The 22,890-nt window shown below is 44.9% G+C and overlaps 1 protein-coding gene across 2 annotated transcripts in view; it reads left to right on the top strand.

The window, feature by feature from the left end:
* The first annotated feature begins 10,574 nt into the window (after nt 1–10,574).
* The window catches only part of PLCD1 (phospholipase C delta 1), a 56,397-nt gene continuing 44,081 nt past the window's right edge, over nt 10,575–22,890 (top strand). Inside the window, exon 1 of one of the 2 annotated variants that reach the window (XM_027809848.2) lies at nt 10,575–10,871. In XM_027809848.2, the coding sequence (XP_027665649.1) occupies nt 10,838–10,871 (34 nt within the window). In that variant the 5' untranslated portion in view covers nt 10,575–10,837. Of the gene's footprint in view, nt 10,872–19,704; nt 19,988–22,890 lie in introns of those variants that run through there. The other variant, XM_005442303.4, reaches the window with a different exon arrangement.

The following is a 22,890-nucleotide window of genomic DNA, read 5'->3' as shown; positions in this document are numbered from 1 at the left end:
ACCACAGCCTTCACCTCTCCAGACCTTAAGACTGCAGTAAACAAAAAGATTTAACTGATGCTTAACAGTGTTCTTTTACCCTTCAGGGGCATCACTGGGGAGATGTCTGTACCCCATAACTACACTGCAGATACCAGTTCCTAGAATAGGTTTTTGTGAGCCTCTTCTGTCCTGGAAGCAATCTAGCGTGGCATGGCAGAGCTCCACAACAGCTAATGTATGATACTGGGAATGACCCATTGATTGACTTTACTAATAGGAAATAAGATTCTCTCTTCCCTTGATTGCCTTCTGGGTTTCAGTTTCTTTTGGAGGTTCTTTTCCTTACACAGCAGCCAGGATTTCTATAAATGCAAAGAATCCTTGGAAGAGGAGAAACTTCCAGTCTGTTCCTTCTACTTTTCTCCCTACCCTTGGAAGCTCCTGTCCAAGACCCCCTCTACTACTTACTTTTTACCCGCTTGTGACTTATCTGGCTGGGGTCATTCAGCCAAGCCATGGCTGTCAGAAAAGCATGGCTTGGGCCTGTCTTGTGCTGTCTCAGTGCCCTCAGTACTTTTATCAGGCTATCAGGCTTTCTTTCCTTGTCTTGAAATCTTTTGCACAAGAAATTGAACAGGTTTTTTCTTACCTTTATCCGGTAAGTTTTTTTCTCTGACTCCTGTCAGCAAACTTTCAGACACAATGTGTTTGCAGATATTCCCCTGCTCTCCTGGTTTCTGCATTGGGTGAATAAGTTAAAGGGAAAACCGAAAATTGTTCTTCCACACCTCTCTGTGCTCTAGATGTCTATCATACGAAGATGTGCTGAGCAAGGCCCTCGCCTGGCAGAGGGTGGGATGAGATCTGAATCTTTGGAGTAGAAGATGGAAAAGACCCACCACGCACTCTGTAAAGTGCAGTACAATGAGAAACTGCCACCCAATTCAGAAGGAAAAGAAATCCAAACACCCCTATACCTAGGATTTTTCATCTGGATTTGTCCCCAGCTCTTGGTTCTGTTTTAAGAAGAGCATGAGCAAAAATGTGTTTGCAGCAGATGGTGATCCTGACAGTCCCAGATTCAGACAGCTTACATTTAGTGTAAACTGTTGAACCCAGTGTTCCCTCTTGGTCAGCGTGCTGAGGGCAGGAGGCAGCCACTTGAGAGCACTGGGGATGAAGCTTATAGGAGCATCAGGCCAGGTGAGAAGGAAGTTCCTAAGGTGAACCTCAGGAGACATTATTTTTAATTTTTACCTTACAATTGAGTTATTTTCACCTCCCTGGAAACCAGTAATTTAGGCCAAGCACCAAACAGTGTCTTTCCTGGCTATGTTGTTTCAGGATGTCAAATGGAGTGTGTTTAAATATATCTTCATCCCTATATCCTCAGGAACTTGGGCACAGATAAATGACCCAGAAGGCCAGCTGAGTTAGGGCTGCACAATGAACAAGAACATCTTCCTTTAGTCCCAAAAGATAATCTCAAGGAGACTGTTCACTTTGGGACAACATGAATATGGAGTGCTAGAGCTACCTCCAAAGCCTTTGCAAGGGTAGAATGAGACATAAGCAAATTGATCACAGGCAGCACAATGTCATCTGTTGCAAAGAGCTGGAGTGCAGGGAGAGGATATAGGCTGTGCTGTTGGAGAGGGGTGTCTGACTGCCACCTTCCAGAGAAACAGAGGGCTCATGGCTGCAGCATGCCCTGGTGGCAGAACTGCAAAGGAAGTGGCTTGATTACCTGAAGATAGCCTGGGCTCATTTTTGATTCTTGCTGGCCACGTTAGCTCCAAGCTGTGCCCTAGATCCTGCAGAATGGGAGGTATGTCACTGGAAATAGTGTCTGTGGGAATACAGTCAGGGGAACTTGGTATGAAAGAAAGAAAATCCTTCTCACTGGGATGGGAGTGTGTGAGAAGTGGTGGTGTCCTGAGCGTGTGCAGAGTCTGTCATCAGAAAAATGTATAGCTGTGTTATCACCTCGCTTTCCTAGCATATTACATCATTTTTGCTGGTAGGGAAAGAGAAGGCTGGCTCAGCCAAACCGGCAGGCTTGCATATGCTTTTCCATATGAGCCCTGCAGTAGATCAAAGAAAGTGAGGAAACAGCTTGGTTCACCAGCCAGATGAACTGGTACCTGCCTACGAAATCAGCATCTTCTTTTCTGCCCAGGCTAGCAAGACAGGTTCAGTAGTATCCTTTACTGTGCCCAGGAAATCGTGAAGCAAGGGCTGTGTTGTTTCCATTTACCTTCATTTATTGCCGTCTAAGTGGCCTTCATCTAAGGCACTGAGACTAGTGGGGAAGTCCCAGAACAACTGTGTTTCTCCCCATTGTGCCCTGCTGTAAACTGCACATAACTCTTCTATTAAGCTTATTACTTGTGTTTGTATTACAACATAACTCTAGATAGGCTATTCTAGGGGCTAGTTAAATAATCCTTTAACATTTCAGGGTTAATTTCTAAGCTAGGGGCTTCCTCATGCTGGTAAGCAAGGCAAGGTCTCCCAAGGGAAGATATTGCTCTTAGGACAGTGTTGCCTACAGTTGCCTACATTTAGGTGCCTGTCATATAAGATGCCCATGGATACAAAATACATCTGCTAGGGACTGGCAGACATTGATGCAGGACCTATTGGGGACTGACAGCCTTCTGGAGCAGAAGCAGGCAGCCAGCAGGGACATCCCGGAGCACTTGAAATGATGTGAAGAATTCTGTGTTTAAACACCCAAGTACTGTTTTTAAAGTTGTTGAGTTCAAGGAGCAGCACTTTTGCCCCACAGGAGCCCCCAGACACTATCAGTGACAGATTAACAAAGTATGGCCTGACCCTCAGTGCGGGTTTAGCATGGAATCTTTTACAGTGTTAATTTTGGCCTGAAAACAACCAGTTTCCTAATGCAAGAAAAAATTTTGGGGGCTTCACTGTATTTTTCCTATTTGGCAGAAAGGGTTAATTCTCTTTTTAATTGCACTTGGCCTTAAAAATATACAACCCTGCATCTTCAAAGTGCAGCCCAGAATTCTCTCTGATACATTAGAAAGTGAGCAAAACCCTTCAAAAGCTCATTTTAACCTGGGCTGCAGCTGGCACCTTGGGATTAAAAGCATCAGGTCTGCATTCTCATTGGGGTTGAAGAATATAAGGCATAAAACAGCAAGAACATGTCCCATCATGTCCTTCTGGTGTGTTCTTGTGCTGAGACACCATATGGTTTTAACGCTTTTGAGTGAAATGTTCAATAAGCAGCCAAAGCTTGTTTGTTGGGTTGTCTTCTGTTTTCATAGAGCAGACCTTTTTACTTTTCATCTAAAAGAGATCTACCACTATTATAAGCTGGAGTGTGTCAGCTACAAGTGCAATTTCTGTAGAAAAATAGATGTCCGTGAGGATTTTCACCTTTTGCTCTACCAAATAAATGGCCAGAGTGAGAGGAGGGTGAAGTTTTCAGGATTCAAGGATCTCATGCTGTGTACAAGGGTAGCTGATGGCATCATTTGGACTAGGTGGATGAGGGAAGCCCTGGGGAGCTTAGGGAGGTGCCTGAGGTGCCACAAACTGGAAGGCAAGGTCCAGATCACAGCTTCAGGGTTTTATTCTCTCCTTCTTGTACAGCCCACAAGCTCGTAGCTGGGACTGTATATATTAATAGCAATTGGGTAGCTCTGTGCCTTAGTTTCCGGGTATTGTTCCCACAGGCACGTCTGCATGTAGTTGCACAAACCAGGTCTACATTGGAGGGGGTGCACATCTGTGTAAAGGCTTTGCTGCTTTAGGTGCCCTCCAGCAGGAGCAGGAAGGAAATGAGTCATTCAACCTTTTTGCTTTGGCTGCACCAGACTTGCAGAACTGATGAGGAGGCACCAAAAAACAATAAAATGCTTCCTCAATGGGCAACTTTTATGGTTTTTTCTGCACCCTGATATCCTTTTCGTGTTTTCATGTTAAAAATCCAAATAACACCACCAGCCAGAGGAATGTGGCTGCATTTGCTTCTGTCAAAGAGTATAAATGCGTGATTTTGGAAGTAGCAGTTGTACCTTTATATAGAGTTCTACTTTGCACTTTAAGCAAAGGTTCATTATTCCCTTTGTAATAAAGATATAGCACGTGATCTCAGACTTGCAACACTACCTCTCTGAAGGGTATTCACTTTGTCTATTTTGAGATACTTCAGCATCTTAATTTGGTCCTCTTCATTCTTTTCAAAGGCTCCCCTGTCTTCAGTGACAGTTTGTTGAACTGTGCTCCTAACTTTCATCTTATGAAATGAAACTAGATATTAAAAGAAGCTAAATTAGAGGTTACAAATACTCCTTTTGAATACATTTGATGAGATTTTACAAGTTCATCCTTTTATTCATTTAGGAAATAAGTTAATCTAAAAATTAATCTCGTAATAAATTGTCACCTTGTCTGATTTTTTTTTTTTTTTCGGTCCTAAATGATTTCAGTACATGTCTTTCTCTTCATCTCTTGTCTGGCTTTTCAAAGAGCATGGCTGATTATAAATTAACACCAAAAATGCTGGCTATTCATTGGGACTCTGGGAGACACAGGAATTCCTTGCATACTTTCTGCATAAACATCTGCTCTGGAGATGTTAGCAATTCAGTAACATTTTGGTACTCCACATGAATTGTTCTGATGGGCATGGACAGAAGTCTGATGTCACTGAGCTTGTGTGAATTGTAGTTTTAACTCTTTGGGATCAGAAATAAAAATGCCTTACCTGTAACATCACTGATTGCCTGTGTTGCACACTCTGGAATCACAAGATTCTCATATGCAATTTAAACTTGTGGGACCATCTTCTACATAATAGGATTTTCTAAAATGTCAGTGTAATTCAGACTTCCCATATTTTCTGCACATTTAAAATTCACATGAATTGGCTGCAGTGAAAAAAAGCTGCAATTAGGTAATGATATGAACAATTGCATCCAATTATTGTGATTATCCCAGTTACAGAGAGTTAAGCTGACAGATGAAGCATATTAAAAGGAACCATTGTGATGTTAATAATCAACCCTCCTCCATACTTAACTTGTGTACCCCCAGTCCTATTGGCTGTAAAGAGGCAGCGGTGCAAGATGTGTGGCAAGCATTCCTGACAGCAGATGACTTGGCCTAATGACTGTGGTCTTTTAAGTTAGAAATGTGCTTGCTAACCTGGATGTTAGTGGTTATGAAGCTCAGTGTCTCAGCTCTGTTATAATCTGGGATGTATCAGAAGGAGCCATTAATGGATAAAAGTGGCAGGATCCTGATACCAGTCTCCCGCTATTCTTTCCTAACAGTGATAATCACTCCAAGTAATGTTTTCATACCAGTAAGTCTAGTACATTACTAGGTTCTCCAGTTAGGTTATTCTCATTCACACAATGTTAACTTCATATTAATGTTCAGATTTACTGAATTATTCACACAGTTATAAAGCATATGCAGTTGTCTAGTATTGGCTGCTCCATGCTGTTTACTGATGCACTGAACTGAGAATTTGATGAAATGTGTGAGTGACATTTTCTTTGAGCCTCTCATTCACTCTTGACAGGTGAGATTTTCATAGCTTTAAAAGAAGTCTCTGCCCCCCCCCCCCCCCAAAAAAAAAAAAAAATCTTGCAAGTAAGTATTTAAGACTAAATGTACTTTTCTGTATAGCTCTTTGGTAAAGACATTTTCATTATCCCAGAATCAAAATATTTAAAGTCAGGGAATTCAACATTAGAGGGCTCACTTAAACCTAAATTTGTTAAAGCATAGAAATGCACAAAAATTAGTCTCAGACACTCATAAAGAAATTAGGTAAACAGACATGAAATAAAACTTTCAACACAGATTAAAATTAGTCTGAAGACAAAATTAGTGAGATATCTAAATCATACCTACTACTATTGGACAGAGGTCAAATTATTTGTCTCCTTTATACTGAAATTCCTATTTATAATGAACTTCTTGGAATAACTAGCAAAACTTAGGTCTTTTATTCCCAAATCTTATGCATAATCTTGTTTTTTCCTCTATTTTCATATAATTTTTCAGTCTGAAATCAATGTGAGACTTGTTGAGCTGGTAACTCTGTAAGTCTTTAATTGTGACCAATACGGTAATAGACGACTCTTTCAATTGTTTTATTGCTTTATTTGGTGGTTAGAACTGCTCTTGATAACTTATACTCAGGAAAAAGCCCTCCAAATACTTTAGATATGCAGAGTCAAATAGGTGTATTTCTGGCTTAGTAAGTGAAATTTATCTTCTGCTCAAGCAGCAATACCTCATTAGTTCTAATGGGACTTGTACACGATTATGACACCAGCAGGTTTAGCTTTACACATCCCAGCATCTGTCGCTTTTTTTTCTTGTGGCTATGTACTACCCTCCTGCATGGGAGTAACTAGTGACAATAAATGGTTTAAATGAAGATATGTAGATCAACATCATTCAGTCTGAAGATATTTTGGCACAGCTGTCCACGGTGACAAAGAAGGCATCTGGCTGCTCAACCCCTTCTCTGAACGTTATGATACTGTGTTGTGTTAATTCCATTCCACCCTAGTTTATAAACTCCAGTGAATTATTTTGCCCAGTGAGTTGTCCACAAACCCAGTAATCTCTTAGAAGAGTCATTAATCGTGTTCCTGAGCTTTTTCCAATTTATCTCCTAAGGGAACCTAATTTTCAATGGTGCTGAGCTCTGCCAGCTTCTGCTGAGCCGTGAGGCTGCTCTTCCCCACACTGCAACATGTTTCTTGTAGGTGAAGGACTGGCAGCTGACAGAAACCTGGCAGTTGTGGAAAAATTTGCTGATAGGTGAATGTTGGGTAGAGGACACTCAGTGGCAGGATCAGTCCTTTCAATCCCAGATCTTGCACAGGCAGGAAGCACAAGGTGTTTATCGACAAGAACTATGTCCACCTAATGAAAGACAGTACTGATAACAAAAGAGTAACGATACCTTTACAAAAGATGTCATCAAGGTGACTGGAGCTGGCCTTCCAAATTCTATATAGACTGCTTCATAAAAGCCCTGAGCAATTCCCAAAATGTAAAAGGCAAGTGAAAATTTTACATTTGCTGTCCATGTATTACTAATTTAGTTACATGACAGTTGGATGTAGAGACCCAGCGATCTGAGGATGGCAAAACATCCCACCTAAAACAGTAAACAGACTGGGAAAGACATGAAAAACTTTTCTGTGAACAGCCAGACCACAACAGAAGTGACTGAAAAATTCCAGTCCTGCTTCTGCATTGACATGAACTCTATTTAATATGACATTTTCTTTTGTGCTGCTTTCAGTAATATTCCTGCTGACAAAAGACCCCCACATGGCTACCAAAGCTCCCTGCTGGCCATATAACCCCCAAATGCTTCTTAACACTCCTGCTGTGTCACAGCGGCAGAAATCCTGAGTCCTTTTTGTAAAGCAAACAAAGCACTTTGCTGTTATCTTTGGGAGAGGCTGTTGGGAACATTATCTGCGATGAGGAGGGTGTGTGTGAGAGCCTGAAAGGCAGAGGGAGCCAGGAGGCATCGTCTCCATAGGAAATACTTGGTGATCAGGCAGTGTAGCATTCCTCCGAGATGAAAAGCTACTCATTCCACTTCATACAATTAAATCGACACTTGAGTCATGCTTTTGGAGTGGAGACAGGTAAACTGCTTTGCTTTGGGTTTGCTATGATTTATGGTTCAGCGTTGAATTAAACCCTCCAAACATTTTTGGCTTTGAACTCTGCAAATGTTCTTTGCTGCCTGGGCTGGGCTGTGTGTGCACAAAGGAGGAGAAGGCAAAGGGGTGTAGGTGTTCGAGAAAAGGGAGCGCTCCTTGTCTTTGCACAACTACAGTTCAGCAGATATCTTGGTACCTCTGCACATGAATGGTTGGAGGGTGTGTTACAGAGGGAGGCAGGCTTCTCACCCTGCCCAGCTGACGTTTAAATCTTTCCAAGCTCACTTACATGGCTACAGAGCAAAGGGGTTAATCAAGGTGTGTCCTGGCTTTAGGACTCGTCCCTTGGTAAAATATCACGGCGCTGACCTTGTACTATTTTAGGTGGCAGCTTTGCTTTGGGAAAGCAATGCCAACCCCACAGCCTGTCTCCAGTCCTGGAAATGCCCTGACTCTGCATTTTGGTGAGCTCAGAAATGATGGTGTGGACAAGAAAAAAGGCACATTCATGTGACATTCTTAAACTGTTGTATTATTCTTAGAATATTGTTTGTTAGTAGGACTTCTGCAGCTCACAGGAGCCCAGTAGATCCTCATGTCACTTTGGTTTCATTGTTATTCTGGACATTCACTAGTTTCAGTAATGCAAAGGAAAGGGAATTCAAGCGCATATGATGTGCATGCAGAAATATCACTAAAAGGGCTGTTGTCTTCTGAAACAAGGCTCTGATGAGACCTGTGCTGTGTGATCTCAGCTTCTGGGTGTTTGCTGCCAGGTGTCACTGGCTCTGATGGTGATTGCTGTACTTTCTGATGAATGCGAGAAATGCAAGGCTGTCTGCCAGTGCCAGACTTGCTCTGAGCACACATTACAACGTTAAGCACATCAAGGATTTAGGAACGCTGATGACATAGTTTAAGGTGGCAGAAGTTCCCACAGTGCTCAAAGCAGCCTAAATGGTGTTGCTTCTGGGTGTATAGAGAAGTATGGAGAGTACATGTAATGGGGTAAAGTGAAAAGCTGGGCAAAGTTTTGTGAATGCTTCTGACAGCACTGTTTCTGGTACCACTTCTGCTACAATCATGGAGAAGGCAGCATGGCAATAAGGAGGCACAAGAAGGTACAGTGGGCTGTGATGAAGGGGTAAATGCAGGGGTTCATCGTCACATCTCAAGGGATGATGGCAGAGAAACTCCGTCTTGCCTGCTTAGCGATGCTCTGCCCAACCTGAGGCAGTCAGTGCTATCATGGTGGTGTTCACAGCGGTGCAGGGGAGTGATGGTCATGTCTTGGTGCTATCATGCCCTACACTGCTGTGGAAAGGTTCTATCCAGATTATGGGCCTCATAATTTCTTGGATTAATGCAGATCTCTTACATCTCCCCTCTTTGCCACAGAGGGAATAAGGATACTGGCCAGTACATGTCTAAGGGGCTTGTGTTAGGCAACGTCAGCATGCAATGGTGTGTGATATAAAGAGCAAAGGAGTTACTATAATGCCATTTCCCGTCACCGCTTTCAAACTGCCTTTCTCTACTTTTACTCCCTTGTGAAAACCGTAGTGCCCTCATCACCTCAGCTTTACTGGAGTTTCCAGTCTGGATGACTCATCCACCAGCCTCTTGTACACTCCCTCCAGTACGCTTCCCCATCAGCTGAAAGGGCAATAGGTTTTGGTGTTGTCCTCCAGAAATCTTCCTGCCTTGAAGCTTTTGAAGCTGTATGGGGGATCTCTTCGGTGCCTCCAGCTGCTGTCCTGCCTGCCAGCAGCTGACTTTGCTGCCAAGTTTGCCCCTGTCCAAGTCAATGTCTCTTTGTCTTTGGGTTTGCAAAAGGAGTGCTCCTTTCTGGGTCCTTTGGAAAGTGTCTAGTAGGAGATAAGCCCCCCCCCCCATGCCATGCTGGTGATCGTGAGGTAGAAGAGTGTGTTTCTGAGGAGGCATGGGGTGGAATCTGCTCTTTTTTTTCTCTACTTGTTTGGTTTTGTTAGTTTTGTACTAGCACAAGGAGCTTTGCTATATTATAGCAATTTTCCTTGGATAGTGGCAGTAGCCTTTTATTTGTGGACTGTAAAACTATCTGAGAGCAACGTCTGGGCTCTCAAAGGAGCAGCCCAGTTCCTCCTGTCAGGAAGGGACAAACAGTCCCAGTCCCAAAATATTTTTTACCATGTGTTTCCCAGAGCTATCATCATCAGAGAGGGACTTATCCCTTATCAGTGGAGCTGCGGGTTTACAGCTACTGAGGAGTGACAGCTTTGAATCTGCCAACAACTCCATCAATTGTTTGCATCAAGATAACCTAATAACCAGAAATGGAAATAAACAACAGCAGAACAATAGCTGAAAATCTCCCCCAAACATTCAAGTAGAGGGAAACTTTACTTTCCCACACTGGATTCCCTTTCTTTCCCCCTCCCTGTTTGCCAGCATTATTTTTCTACACTTGAAAATCTAATTCAAGAGTAGGGGACAGAGTGGAAGAAAGTGCCACTCAGTAGAAGCCTCAGGACAGTGGAGTTTCTCCTGCTTTCTGTCTCGCTGTCTCAAATACAAAGCTTGTAACTTTTCGTCGGCTTTAAACTCATGCCTCTGCGAGCTGCGGTTACAGCTTCTATTCCTACATTGGCAATTTCTGACCTGGTTCCCCCGCTCCCTGCAAAAAGAAATATGCCCCCAGGAGGGTCTAAAAGCTCTTTACACCCAGGCCCCGACCACCGGCATCTGTTGAAGGCCCTTCCCATGACCTGGGGAGCCGGAAAGACAGATCTGCAGCACTGTGACTTGTGGAATCCTTGCTGGAAAGGAGCAGAGGCTGCGGACGAGCCGGCAGCTCGGCGCGGCGGCTCCGCTGTCAGGCCGCAGCGGGCACGGGGCGGGGGGGCAGGGGGCGGGGCGGGGCCGCCGGCGCTGGGCTGGGGCGCTCGGCCGCACTCGCTGCGCTGGGCCGGCGGCGTGCGGGTGCGGGAGGGAAATAAATGAGGAGTCATAGCGAAGACGCATTTCCAGCCAAGAGGAAGGAGCAGGCCTCTCCGAAGGGAGCTGACGTTGGGGATTACGGGAGCAGAGGGAGCCTCGCAGGTCTGGCTTCCACCCCGCGCCAGTGCTAACATCTGGGCACAGCTGTTTCCCGGAGCCCTTTCTGCTGCTGCACATCGACTTGTTTTGCGGCAATGGAATTGAATGGCACTTTCCTCGCTTGCAACAGTAAGTCTGTAGAAATGTCCTTGCATTTCGGCTCTCTTGTTTCGTCCAAGAGCTTTATTTTTCTTCCCCTCTTCTCCCCGCCTCCTTTGCCTCCCCTTTCTCTCACTCGGAAGCAATGCAGCATTTTGTCGGTATTACAGAGAGAGACAACAGATTTTTCTCTGTTAGTAGGGTTAGCTGTGTGGGTAGGAAAGGTGGCTTGTCTGGATACGTGTCTGCAAGTCCAGAAAAGTTGATGCAGATCTCCTCCCCTTTATGGTGAAACTGGGTGAGACTGATGCTCAACTGAGTAAACTCATGGGTTTTGGTGAAGACAGCAGAGACAGGATAAATCACCTCAGCTCAACGTCTGTCCACAGGACTATAAATGTTAAGTACAAAATAAGTAATGTTTCTAAAAAAGAAGAAATCCTCTCTGCCATTCTAGCAAGTGAGATTTAGGAAGATTCAATTGGTACCAAGACTGGGAGGCTTGTCTTATAGACAGGGTAATGAAATATTCTTTATTCCCTTGATGGACTTTTAATAGATTGCTTTGTTACCTCTTCATTGTATTTTACTTACTCAGATGAGAAGAAACAACTCAGGACTGTGATAGCTACAGGTTGAAATGGAATATTGTGATCCCACAGAAATGGGGAAAGTCAGCAGTGCTTATTTTTAGTTCATGAGATAGCTGCTTTCTTACTGTAGCTGAGCTGTAAACAAAGAAACAAAAAAATTAATAGACCAATAAGTGACTGACCATGAACATAATCAGTTTAGCACTACAAGGAGAAATGTGAGAAGATTCTCCCAGGCTCGATAAATCTTTGCTGTGATTTTCCCAGATGCCAGAAATTGGACAGGAAGGTGAAACAGAGGTTAATGTTACACTTTTTTGTAGGCATCTCATTCATTATATAACCACTGGGGAAAGAAAGCTAAGAAATACATCTGGAACTATTAAAATATTTCCTATTCTGGCCTGTGGGTCATTTTTCAGTGACTATTATTGAGTCTTCTGAGGCTAGGAACCAAGAAGAATTCAGTGGCTGTTTGTTAATCTGTTTTCTTGTCTCAAGCAGAAAAATACACAAGTGCTGAATGAGCCAAGCTTTTTAAAAAAGTATTTACTGAAATTCCTTGACACATAACACGCACAAGTGCCAAAGTCACTCTGAATGCCAGGCTACTTAGACAAGAAAAGTTGCTCACATGTTTGTTCGTTAGCAGGATCAGATTTGTGCTATGTAGCTTGTCAGAAATTTCTCAGATACTGTGGTTTATAGACAGATATGTTTTGTTTATGGCTGTATGTTGAAACTCAGTTTCTTTAGTTTCTCTTTTTTTTTTTCCCAACATAGGTAAAACGTCTGTATTTACCATGCCAGAACTAACCACAGGCACGTGGCTCAGTCTCAGTAAAATATCTGACAGTCAGTAGGAGACACCTGAGATACGTTTTGGTAGCAGAAGTGGGTATTACTGTAGATGAGAGTTTCTGAAAAGTTTACATGGTTTTGTTTACTCTGCATTTGGATGGAGATCTGAGCAGGGAAGAAAACTGAGCATGCTCCCTTACCCACAGAGCCACAGCAGCTGCTGTGATTTAGCGGTCTGTGCCTTTTATTTTGAATGCATTTAATTCAGCTGGATGGGTTTCTTGTTGCTTATTTTATAAAGGGGTCATCTACATTTAGTATGCAATGCATCTGCTAAACTTGGTGGGCTATTAATAATCTTTCTCTTGCCTCATGAAGTTGGTTTGTTTCTGAACTGGGAGCCCTTGTGCTCACACAGATTATAGAATAGCTAATTTGTACTATGCCTTATTCTTATACACTGACTTTTTCATCCAAGACAGTGTGTACATTGTGCAGGGAATGCCACAGCCCCATTATAGGAAGGCCCTCTGCTCCATCCCAGGGTGAGAATCAGCCAGGAAGGGTTAGTAAAATCCTACAAACCAGGCCATTTCCTTGTTTCTTCTGTCAGGTATTCCTGAGGATTAACTTCTAAATTTCCAAGTGAATCATCTCCACCTGCCCTTTTTAGCTGGGAGCACTGAGGAAGCACCTTCTGACTTCAGCCTCCGTGGGTGGAGATAATGCTGCTTGGGATCAGTTGGGATCTGTTCTGAAGCAGCCTGTGACCTTAATCTCGTTTCCTACAAACAAAAGGCTTCTAGCACACCCAATTTGATGCAGGTTGTGTCTGATGCGTTACATGGGTTTTTTTTGAGCTGTAGAGTTTCTAGTAGTGCGGAAGAATTTGTGATACTGACACTTCTCAGTGCATTAAACATACAACTTGTCTCTTTTTCAGACAGGATAAGTAAAATTCATTTCGGGTCTTTTTTTAATTGTGATACAAAAGCTCCTAGTTTTCCAATCTAAGCAATGTCTTCTAGTAAAACTAAAGCCCGCAGCTGGTTTTGAAATTGTTGCCGGTGTGCAAAGCCCTAGCATCAGGCCCAAATGCAGATGAGTTTGGGCAAGAGGATGCTTGGGGAAAAATAGATTTTAAAGAGGAAATGACAGAGGAGGAAGAAGGAAACACAGTTGCTTGGAAAGCTGTTGCAAGTAGAAGAGATGAAAGGATATAGTCAACTACAGGGAAAAACAAAAGGGAGAGGTATGTGGAGAAGAGATGGTTTGTGCAAGATCCAGAAACTCAGCTGACTGGAGAGGCAGCTCTGGGGAGCCAAAGGTGTTGATGATTTGGGAGCCAAGTATAGTTTCCTTTACAGGGAGATCGACATATATAAACAGGTATTTATGAATGATAGCTGCAGACAAATACTTGGTGATTTGATCATCCAGGGTGGGATTCAGCTGGCTAAATGTAGGTACCTGCAAGAAATTTTAGGCTTATAGCAATCTAGACAGGTGAATTGTATCTTGCCTTCTCCTGGCCCCTTGTTCAGTGTGCTATAGATATACAAATACTACGAGACTAATCCCCAGCCCCTGCGTCCCCTAGGTCCTTACCATGGGTGGAGGGTCTCAATCCTTGCTCTGTCAAGCCCACCAGAACAGGAAGCTGCAGACCTTGGTCAAACGTGGAGGTTTTTTTTGTGTGTGTGTGTTTGTTTGTTTTTTTTTTTATGCAGGTAGAGAAGATTTTGCCACAATTTCTTCTAAACTGAGGTACTTCCATGCATTAAACGAACCAGTTTAGACAATGTGTGTGTGAAAAATCTCACAGCTCAGGCTGCCCCTCACATGGGTACCTTTTAAAGCCCTGTATTGAGACACCACACTCAACAAACAAGTTGAGTTGGTTGTTTTTGGCTAAATTTATAGAGTGCTGAAATTCCAGATAAATCACTTTGAGGGGAAAAAATGACATTTTCCCTAGTTTTGCATAATTCAATTGTGCAATTGAATTATTGCACAAATTTTTTCCTGCTACAGAATGGTGAGCGTGACCTGCATTTCATCTGTGGAAGAAATTTCAGCTTCTGAAGAATATGTTGAGAAAAGCTGCTAAGTGTCCTTAATAAAAATGAACCTGGGACCTACCTACAATTGACTTCAGTTTTATGAAAAGAACATCTTCATCAGCATGTGCCTAGAAACATGCCTTAGGAGTCAGGCAACTAAGCTGCATGAGTGCTCCTGGCTATTGATGCTGGTCCTATCCATCAAGTTGATGTCCTTTTCAGGTACTTTCTTCCCGCACTGTTCACACCAAATACTGGAAAAGCTGTAATTTACTGCAAGCCAGCGTTTGTTTTAGTGCCTCTGACTGCAGCCAAATCTATGGTGTGCACTGTAACGGAGGGACCAGTGGAAGGATCGAACCAAACCTTCAGTGTGGTTTTGCGTTCCTGAGTGCAATGAACTTTTTAGTTAGGTGTTTTGCCTGGATTTCATCAAGAGTGCAGGGCAGTAGCTGTTGATGGGTCACAGCCTGTGCTGTGCATGGATCCAGGCTCCCCTTTGAATGACCCAGACTGGCACAAAGATTTATGAAGATTTTCACGAATAAAGATCACAATTTGAATTGTCTGTGAAATTGCTGAGCAGGCAGCCTGGCTTCATCTATGCAAACCAGGGCCAGGGCTCTGCACCGTTTAACTGCCAGCACATTCCCCAACTTGGTTTTGATCCATAGCAAGCTAGCACATAGCATGATCCAGTGTGGGCCTGCAATCCTTCCCAGTAGGCAGTCTGGGTATAGTCAGCCTGTTTTGGGGAAAGAGGGTCGGGCTGCGTGGACTGATCAGAGCAGAGCTGGAGAAGGGACCATTCTCCTCCCAGAGACCTTGCACACAAGGTTAAACAGCCAAAGGATACAGAGAGAAAGTGGGGCTGAGAAATACCGAGCAAGGTGGCAGTGGTCACCTCAGTGCATCAGAAACCTGCCCGTCATAAGGCTTCTTGCCAGCATACCAGGAGAGGAAGGTTTTAAGCAGTGATTTGAAGGACAGCCATAACATGATACCTGGGGAGAATATCTGTTTGAAACTTTAAGGTCATCCTGCCCTGGCTCAGCAGGACCTGTCAAGCATCCTGGAAGGGGAACGGGGAAGAAAAGCCAATGTAAAGAATAGAAGGAGGTTTGCTGGTGCTGCCACGGGCTTTGTGGAGAAGCCCATTCTGAGTGTCGCCACAAGGTGGAACTTGGTACATAGCACATGCACCAGAGATACACCCACTGTAAAGCAGCATCATCTTTGGGCTGAGATGCACCAATGCATATGGTCTCAGCACCCACTCTCAGGTCCCCACTTCCCTGGATGGAGCAAGGAGGGGAGCGGTGGCGTAGAGGAGCTATTAGCATTTTTTGTTGTTGATGAGAAACTGGCTGTTCTCAAGCTCTGCTGTGCCAACAAGGCCTGGTCCTCGAAGGGTGTGAGGCATGGCTGGGGAGAACAAAGCTGGGAGCAGCGAGTGGTGTCCTGGAGGTAACAAGGAAGGAGCAAGATTTCTATGGGTGGGATGTGAGAGGGCACGAATGAAGTGACGAATGGACTCCAGAGGGAAAGGCAGGGCAGGTGGGACCCTACAGGCAAGGAAGGAGCCTCGCTGTCCTGTCCTTCTGGCAGAGTCTTGGCTGGAAGGCAACTTGCCATTGCTGGTACTACACTAATACCAGGCACAAAACTGCTAAAGAGCTTATACAAAAGCCAGGTTGAATACAACCATGGGATGATGGCAAATGACCAAAAGGTGCCTCTGCACTTCACAGGTGACATCAATGATTTGCAAAAGCACTGGAGAAACCTACAAAATCCTTGCCACTTGACAGGTTTGTTGCTTTTCTGAACAGCAGCCACTGCCCAGTACTGCAGCTGGTTGTGCTTGTTTCCAAGCATCTGCTGCACTGACCATATGTCTCATACTAGGTGTGCAGAATTAATCCTTGAACTTTATTTACCATCAGGAACTTGAGTTTCTGACTGATGTTTCACTCTGACAAGGGATGGAAGGTTGTTGTTTTACTACAGACCAGCTGAACTACAGCTTTTCCAAACTCTCATTGATTCTGAGTGCACCTGGACTGTATTGGTCTCACACTTGCTGAGGACTAGAAACATGTAGGGATAGACATTACAGTTCATTAATAAGCAGTGACACTCTGATTGTGCCATTACAATTATTAAAATAATTGTATTGAATTTCACTGGAAGGGAAGATGAAATTACAGTGTTTCTGCAAAGAATGGCATCATGTAAGAGATAATTTCTTCTTGGAAACAAACATAGAGCAAGGCACAGCCTTTGGCCCTTTTCAGTGGGAAAATCTCCCACTCCCACAAATAACATGACACTTGTTATTTGTTATGTAACTGTCACAGGCATTATGAGTCATAATAATTTACATCATGTGCATGATGCAATGGGGAAGTGAAGATGAGGTCATTGCCAGCATAGGTATTTTCATTGCAGTCCTAAATTATCACAAGTTTGGGCAAATCAGCAACTGATTTCCATCACGTCATTTGTGTCAGGGTAGTGTAAAGAAACTGTAATCAGTATTAGGGTTGTACTGCTTTTGGCATTGCCCAAACGCTGTGGTGATGGGAGAACAAGTCCAGCCCCAAAGAGCTCAAAACTAATCTGCTTCTTCCTCTGTGAAGTGGTAATAGTGCTTACTTAGCTTCTTTGTATAAGGATGCGATAGAGATTAATTCATTTTGGAAACCGTCTGAAGAGCAGCCTGTGCATTAATAGTTTTCTCACATAGCACATTTCCTACCAGATTCTACAGCCTTTCTATCTCAAGTGCCTGTTTCCTGGATATTAAAAGCATTTTGCTGACTTTAGGACCATGTTCTGACATCCTCGTTCACATTGATCTCCATTTGCTCTGTGAGTAATCCAGCTGGAATCAGTAGGATGATTAGCACAGCCCTTAACCTGGGCACGGGGACATGAATAACTTCACTCATGTGACTAGTGCCATTTATTTCAGTGGGATTGGTTATATAGGTAAAACTGCATGCTTGAGTGTTTGCAGGCTTTGGACCTAGTTAGGTGTTACCTGCAGTGAATAAGGGTTGGAGAATTTGTCCCTAAGCCATTTGCAGGAATCACTTCCTCCAGCAGTGGAGCGTGACGCAGCATCATGTAACATCAATAAGCAATGCCATGTAACCCACAGTGTCATGCTTACCCATCAGGCTTCATCTATGAGATATGAGATTGTCTTTGAATGACCTCAAGACCACAATACATCCAGATCTGTTGTTTCCCAAAGCAGGGCATTTCTGGCCCAATGATCATATGGTCATTTTAAAAACAAGCCGATTTTAACTGCCTTACATCTCTGAAGTCCTCACAACAGTAAAACTTGCACATTGTTGTTCTGGAGAAGTATATAAACTCGGTGAATGCCGACCCTGTGCTTTGCGTGTGTGCAGATTTCAGGGATAAGTATGGTAAATATTCTCTGAGGGCCTGGAAAGCTCCGAGCAGTGCTGTCACTGGCACTACTTATTAGGAATTAAGAGGAAAATTAAGCAGAGGGGCTCTGTGTGCTCCCAAATGGATCCCTATGGGACTCTGGCTGCTTCTGGACAGGAGCGCTGGTGCACAGAAGCAAATTGTTTTGTTAAGGCAAGTACGGGAGACCACTCTTCCCCACTCATTTAATTGGCTCAGTTCTCTTCAGTACAATGTGAAATATGGGAAGTGCTCAGAGACTGCTAGCTAATAAATATCATCTAGCCGTTACATATCATGGTGCCCACCTCCTAGCCAGGGAAAAGCAAAGCTCCCAGCTCTCAGGGGAGCACTACAGAGATTACGGCTCCAACACCCAGCCCCTGTATGTGTAGGGGGCTCAGAAAAAGCTGGAGGTGTTTCCTCAGACATCTACTGACTGCCTGGCTATTGTGTTCTGAAATGTCCCATCCAGAAAAAGCCTTTATTCTCCTTCACTGCCTGTCATTTGTAGTTGCAATGTGTAAATAAGGTGTTATTAGTTGTACTGCTGTTCAAGGCCATGCAATGGCTCTGCCTTGTCCCCAGAGAGTTTCTTACCTGCGGCATATGGCAGCGATTAATGATTCTGATCCTGTCCTTGTGCTAGTCAAATAATCCTGTCCTCTGTGCTTGCTTGTGAATGTTGGTAGGGCTTCCTTCAGGATGTGGAGAAAGAAGAGGGAGATGGCTGGATTGCCAGTCACCAGATATAGAGATTATGTTTCTAAAACCTGTATTGAATATGATGGAGGGCTGGCGATGGAGAGCCTTCAGTAACATCTCCAGCAGAAACAGTGACATGTAGTTTGCTGTGACATTTTTCGGGCATATGCTGATTCTGCAGTAAGGGACATTCACCCCTGGTGGTGACATCCATCTCCCTGCAGTATCTTCACCTCTGGCTTGCCTGGCAGGGCAGCAGCCAGCAAAGGCAATGACAAAAAAGCCCTAGTCTGTAACAAGGTCTGACCTAGGACGGAACAGCTTAATAAGCATAGCTGCTGTATTTCACTGCAGAAGGGGTCATGGCTAGGGAAGAGACGGATTTTAGTCCCAGCCATTGCTAGGGCAATGGGCAATGGTCATGAGTTTCAGCAAAGGAAATTTATACTGGTCGTAATGAACAAATTCTTCACTAAGAACATCTGAACTCTTGAACAGGGATGTAGATTGGCTGTGATGTCTCCATCCTTCTATATCCAGAACTCACCTGGACAAGGCTGTGAGCAACCCAATCTGCCTTTGAAGGTGACCTCTCTAAGTGGGTGGTTGAACTAGAGAGCTCCAGAGGTCCATTCCAGCCTGAATTATTCTCTGATTCTGCATTATCAGTGACTTATGAAACCACGATGGGGACATATTTCTGTACCAGACTATGGGATAAATTCGAATTACAAAAATATGACAAGAATTGTCAGAGCTATGCTGAAATGAAGGATAAGTGACTCACCCAAGTCATACCGGAAGTCGGTGGCAGAGAAGATCTGCTCCAGAGGCTTAGGAAAATGCTCTTCTCTGGGTGGAAAAGGAAAAGCATTAAAGCACAATTTCCGAGCAGCTTTTGGGCTACGTCTGGCCTGGCTAAAAGGTGGTTTTAGCTCCCTCTCCAGTGCCCGTCGGTGAGAACGGCAGGGAGCAGCTCTGCACAGAAGGGAAAGGGTGGAGCAGCCTTCCCCTGATCCAGGCGCTTGTGGGCAGGCAGGGCTGTGCCCTGGGCACTGATTAGGAGCCGCAAACAGTATCTGGGACTCCTCCAGCTCCCTGGAAATGATGCCGAAAACCCCACTGGCATATGACTGTAGGAAAACATGTTCCTTCTACCTAGGCAGCTGCCGGCAGGCTCCTTGCTGTAATTTTGCATCCAGTGCGTGCTGGTGAGCAAAGCAGGAGGAGAGACTTCCCGCGGTCCCACCCCCAGCTGGACTCTGCCCTCCCCTGCCTTCCCCTGCCTGCTCTCCCGCTGCCCCGTTCCCTCCGTGGAGCCCCGTTTCACGCCGCGCACGCCGGAGGCTCCTGGATGAGCTGGGATCCCCGCGGGGGTGGCGTGGCCCCCCATCCTGCCCGACGCCCCACGCGTGTCCCTGAGCACGGCGCTGGACCATGCAGTGCATCCGACGGCAGCCCAAGCGCAGCGTGTCCCAGGAAAACATCCTGCGGGAGCAGAGCCGTAGAGTGGCCGCGTTGAACGGCATCAGGCTGGGTAAGGGACAAGTTGGCCAGACCCTCGGCACTTCCACACGCTGGCAGCCGCTTCATTTCTGCCTCTTTTCCCTGCGCAGAGGCAGTGCTCCACCCTAAAGGCAACTCCAAGGTTATTTTTAAACTCCCGAGGTTTCTTTTCCTTTCCTTTGCCTGTACCCACCCGCCAGATGTTTAAACCGCTTCGTTTGAGGCATCAAAGAACGTGGGACCTCTTTGGCAAAGGGCTGGTTTCCAAATCTCTTGCTGGGCTTTCTGAACTGTCGTGGCTTGAGGGTGTTTGGGGAAGGCAGTGCCCTTTTCCTGCCTGATTTTAGGAGTTCTCAGTGGTATATTGCCACTTGCTGTAAGAGCCCGTGGAACCACTCAGAGGTCTGCATTCACCAGATAAAAGAAAGAGGAAACTCAGGAGTTTCATATTTCTGTGTGTGGCTATGAACTTATTGCTGGTTCCTGCTCTCTGGAGAGACAGCACAAGTGGATGCCAGTCCCTTGATTTCTGTGGCTACACAGGGCTGGTAGAAATGGAAAATCACCGTTTACGCACTCGAGTTCTTTAGATTTAATCAGAAAGGCTTTCTGCCCTTTTAAACTTGCAAACCTGAGTTATGTCTGGTCTTAAAGCAGGTGGGAGAGGTGAGAGCAAGCAGGACGAGGCTTGTTTTATAGCAATTGTAATTAATGTGTTTATATCAGATCAGCAGATTTGTGAGTGAGCAATGCAGAAATATGGATTGTCACTCTCTTCTCTGGTCATCATTTGATCTCCTTAGTGAACTCAAAGTCTCGCTTCTACCGTGACAGCTATTGTTTTATTGTTTCCTGCTTGCTGTAAACCTGAGATTGATAAGACAAAGGTTAACGTTTTCAATGTCTTAGGGCCTGAAGCTTCATAGTGCAGTATATTAACTTCACAGTTATTGTAGCGCCGTGTGTGCTTGAGGCGCTCCTACCTTTGCCAAACATGATTTTCACTCTGAACATTACTGCACACTAAATATGTTCTGTCTAGAAAGTGTGTGATTGATATTTTGCGAGGAGGGGGGCCTGACCCTTGAAACGCACTCTGCAATTTTGCATGCCAAGTATGTATTTGGTATTTCACAGAGGATGCTAAGCAAGACACATGTCTCAGGAAGGGTTTGGACATCTATTTCAGTGTGGTGATTATGCTTCTCATGCCTAGTCTTGTTATATAGTTGGAAACCAATACCCTTGTCCAGCTGCCCAGTGTTTTTAAAATTTTAAATCATATATCTGTATGATGACTCTGGTTTCTTTCATGCAAGTCTCCATTGCTGTGAGATGAAGGTCTGGACCACAAACCTCCTCAGCTCTGTGGGGTTGTTAGACAGAAATCCTCAGGAGCTTGTTCAGGCACAAAACCTGAAATGAGGTTTCTACTGGGAAAAGGTGTTTCTTTCTAGAAAGCAGTTGAAATGACCAAGAGAGAGTAATGTCCCACTGGCACATGAGGGGTGTGTTTGTCATTCCTGTCTCAGCAGATCAGAGCATCTTCTGCTCCATCTCTGATGTAACAAAACGCTGGTGCTTTGTAGATAGGAGTAGGGAAGCTAAGTGACTCACCCAAGGTCATTTAAAGAGTCTGTGGCAGTGTTTGTACTGGGTATAGGGGGCAGGACCCAAAACACTGGCCCTCTTTAAAACTGGCCCTCTTTCCTGGCCGGTTTAGGTGTCGGAGCTTGAACTGCTGCTAGGCAGACACAAAGCAGACCTGAAACAGACTGGGCCCACCTGGCTAAGGGGATGCCACTCCTTCCTCTGGGCCCACCGTCAGGTCTTCAGTCGGTACTTGGGGTCACCACCAGCAGAGGTCAACTCTGGGTGACTGCTCTCTATCTGAAAGGCCTCCCACATCAAAGGAATGACGGAGCTGTTAGACACCCATGACTAGCCCTCTTGCCCTTTCCTGGGCAAACTCGCTGTCTCCTAGAGGCAAGGTTGTCTCCATCCCATCCCTGGCTTCTCTCACTGCCCTCTGACTCAGGCTCTGTGCCATCTTTAATTTTTGCCATGCTTTCACCATGCACCATCCCTCTTCATCTTTCCCTCTTGCTCTTGCAGAGTGCAGTGGCCTCCTTTGCTGAGTCATTTAACCTGGCCTGATCCTCAGGCATGGTGGCCAAGAATGAGTGGGAGGGCTGCTCCCTACCCACAGTTAGATCCTCTGAAGAGGAAGGGGGTTTTTGACCCACATTAATGCACTGACTGGGCTGTGCTGGTGAGCAGGGCAAAGGGCTCTGAGCTCCAGCTTGTGTCTGGCCTGTGTAGATCCAGCCTGGAGGAGGGCAAGCTGCTCTTGGCTGCTGCCTGTGCCCATCCAGGTTTGCCTGTATTACATTGATGCCGTTCTTTGGGGTGTCTAGGTAGCATGACACATTATGCATGCTGCATGCAGTGTCTGTGTAACACAACATGCCCCAGTTCACAGGGATTTCTCATTACACACTTATGCACATAGACACCCAAAGGAATTGATGGCTTTCCTGCTTTCCTCATGTCACCCTAGGATGGCATGTCCTCTTCCTAGTCCCATGATGTCTTGCATGGTTGGGATTTGAAGGAAGAGAAGGAATGAGGCTGGGAGCCAGAACAGAAATGTTGTAGGTGAATAGAGAGAAGGAAGAGATTTGTTTCTTCTCCAGAACTCTTGAGGGATACACAGAGATGTTAGTGAGGCCTAAGTCTTGTGATACCTTCTCGGCACTTGGAAAACCTTTGCCTCGCAGGGGAGACCTTAACACTGTAAGTCAGGAGACCTGTGAAGCTGTTGTGATGTCTGTTGTTCCTCTGGTTGGCCTGGCCTCTTGTCAACCCATGGGTATGCCTGATCTCACCAAACCCCGGAGGGTGTCCCAGATCTTATGGCTGGGGTTAATCTTT

Source organism: Falco cherrug, chromosome 4 (genome assembly GCF_023634085.1).
Source record: "Falco cherrug isolate bFalChe1 chromosome 4, bFalChe1.pri, whole genome shotgun sequence".
NCBI classification, from domain to species: Eukaryota; Metazoa; Chordata; class Aves; order Falconiformes; family Falconidae; genus Falco; species Falco cherrug.
Note: the sequence above shows the minus strand (reverse complement) of the source record. Positions and strands in the feature narration are given on the sequence as shown.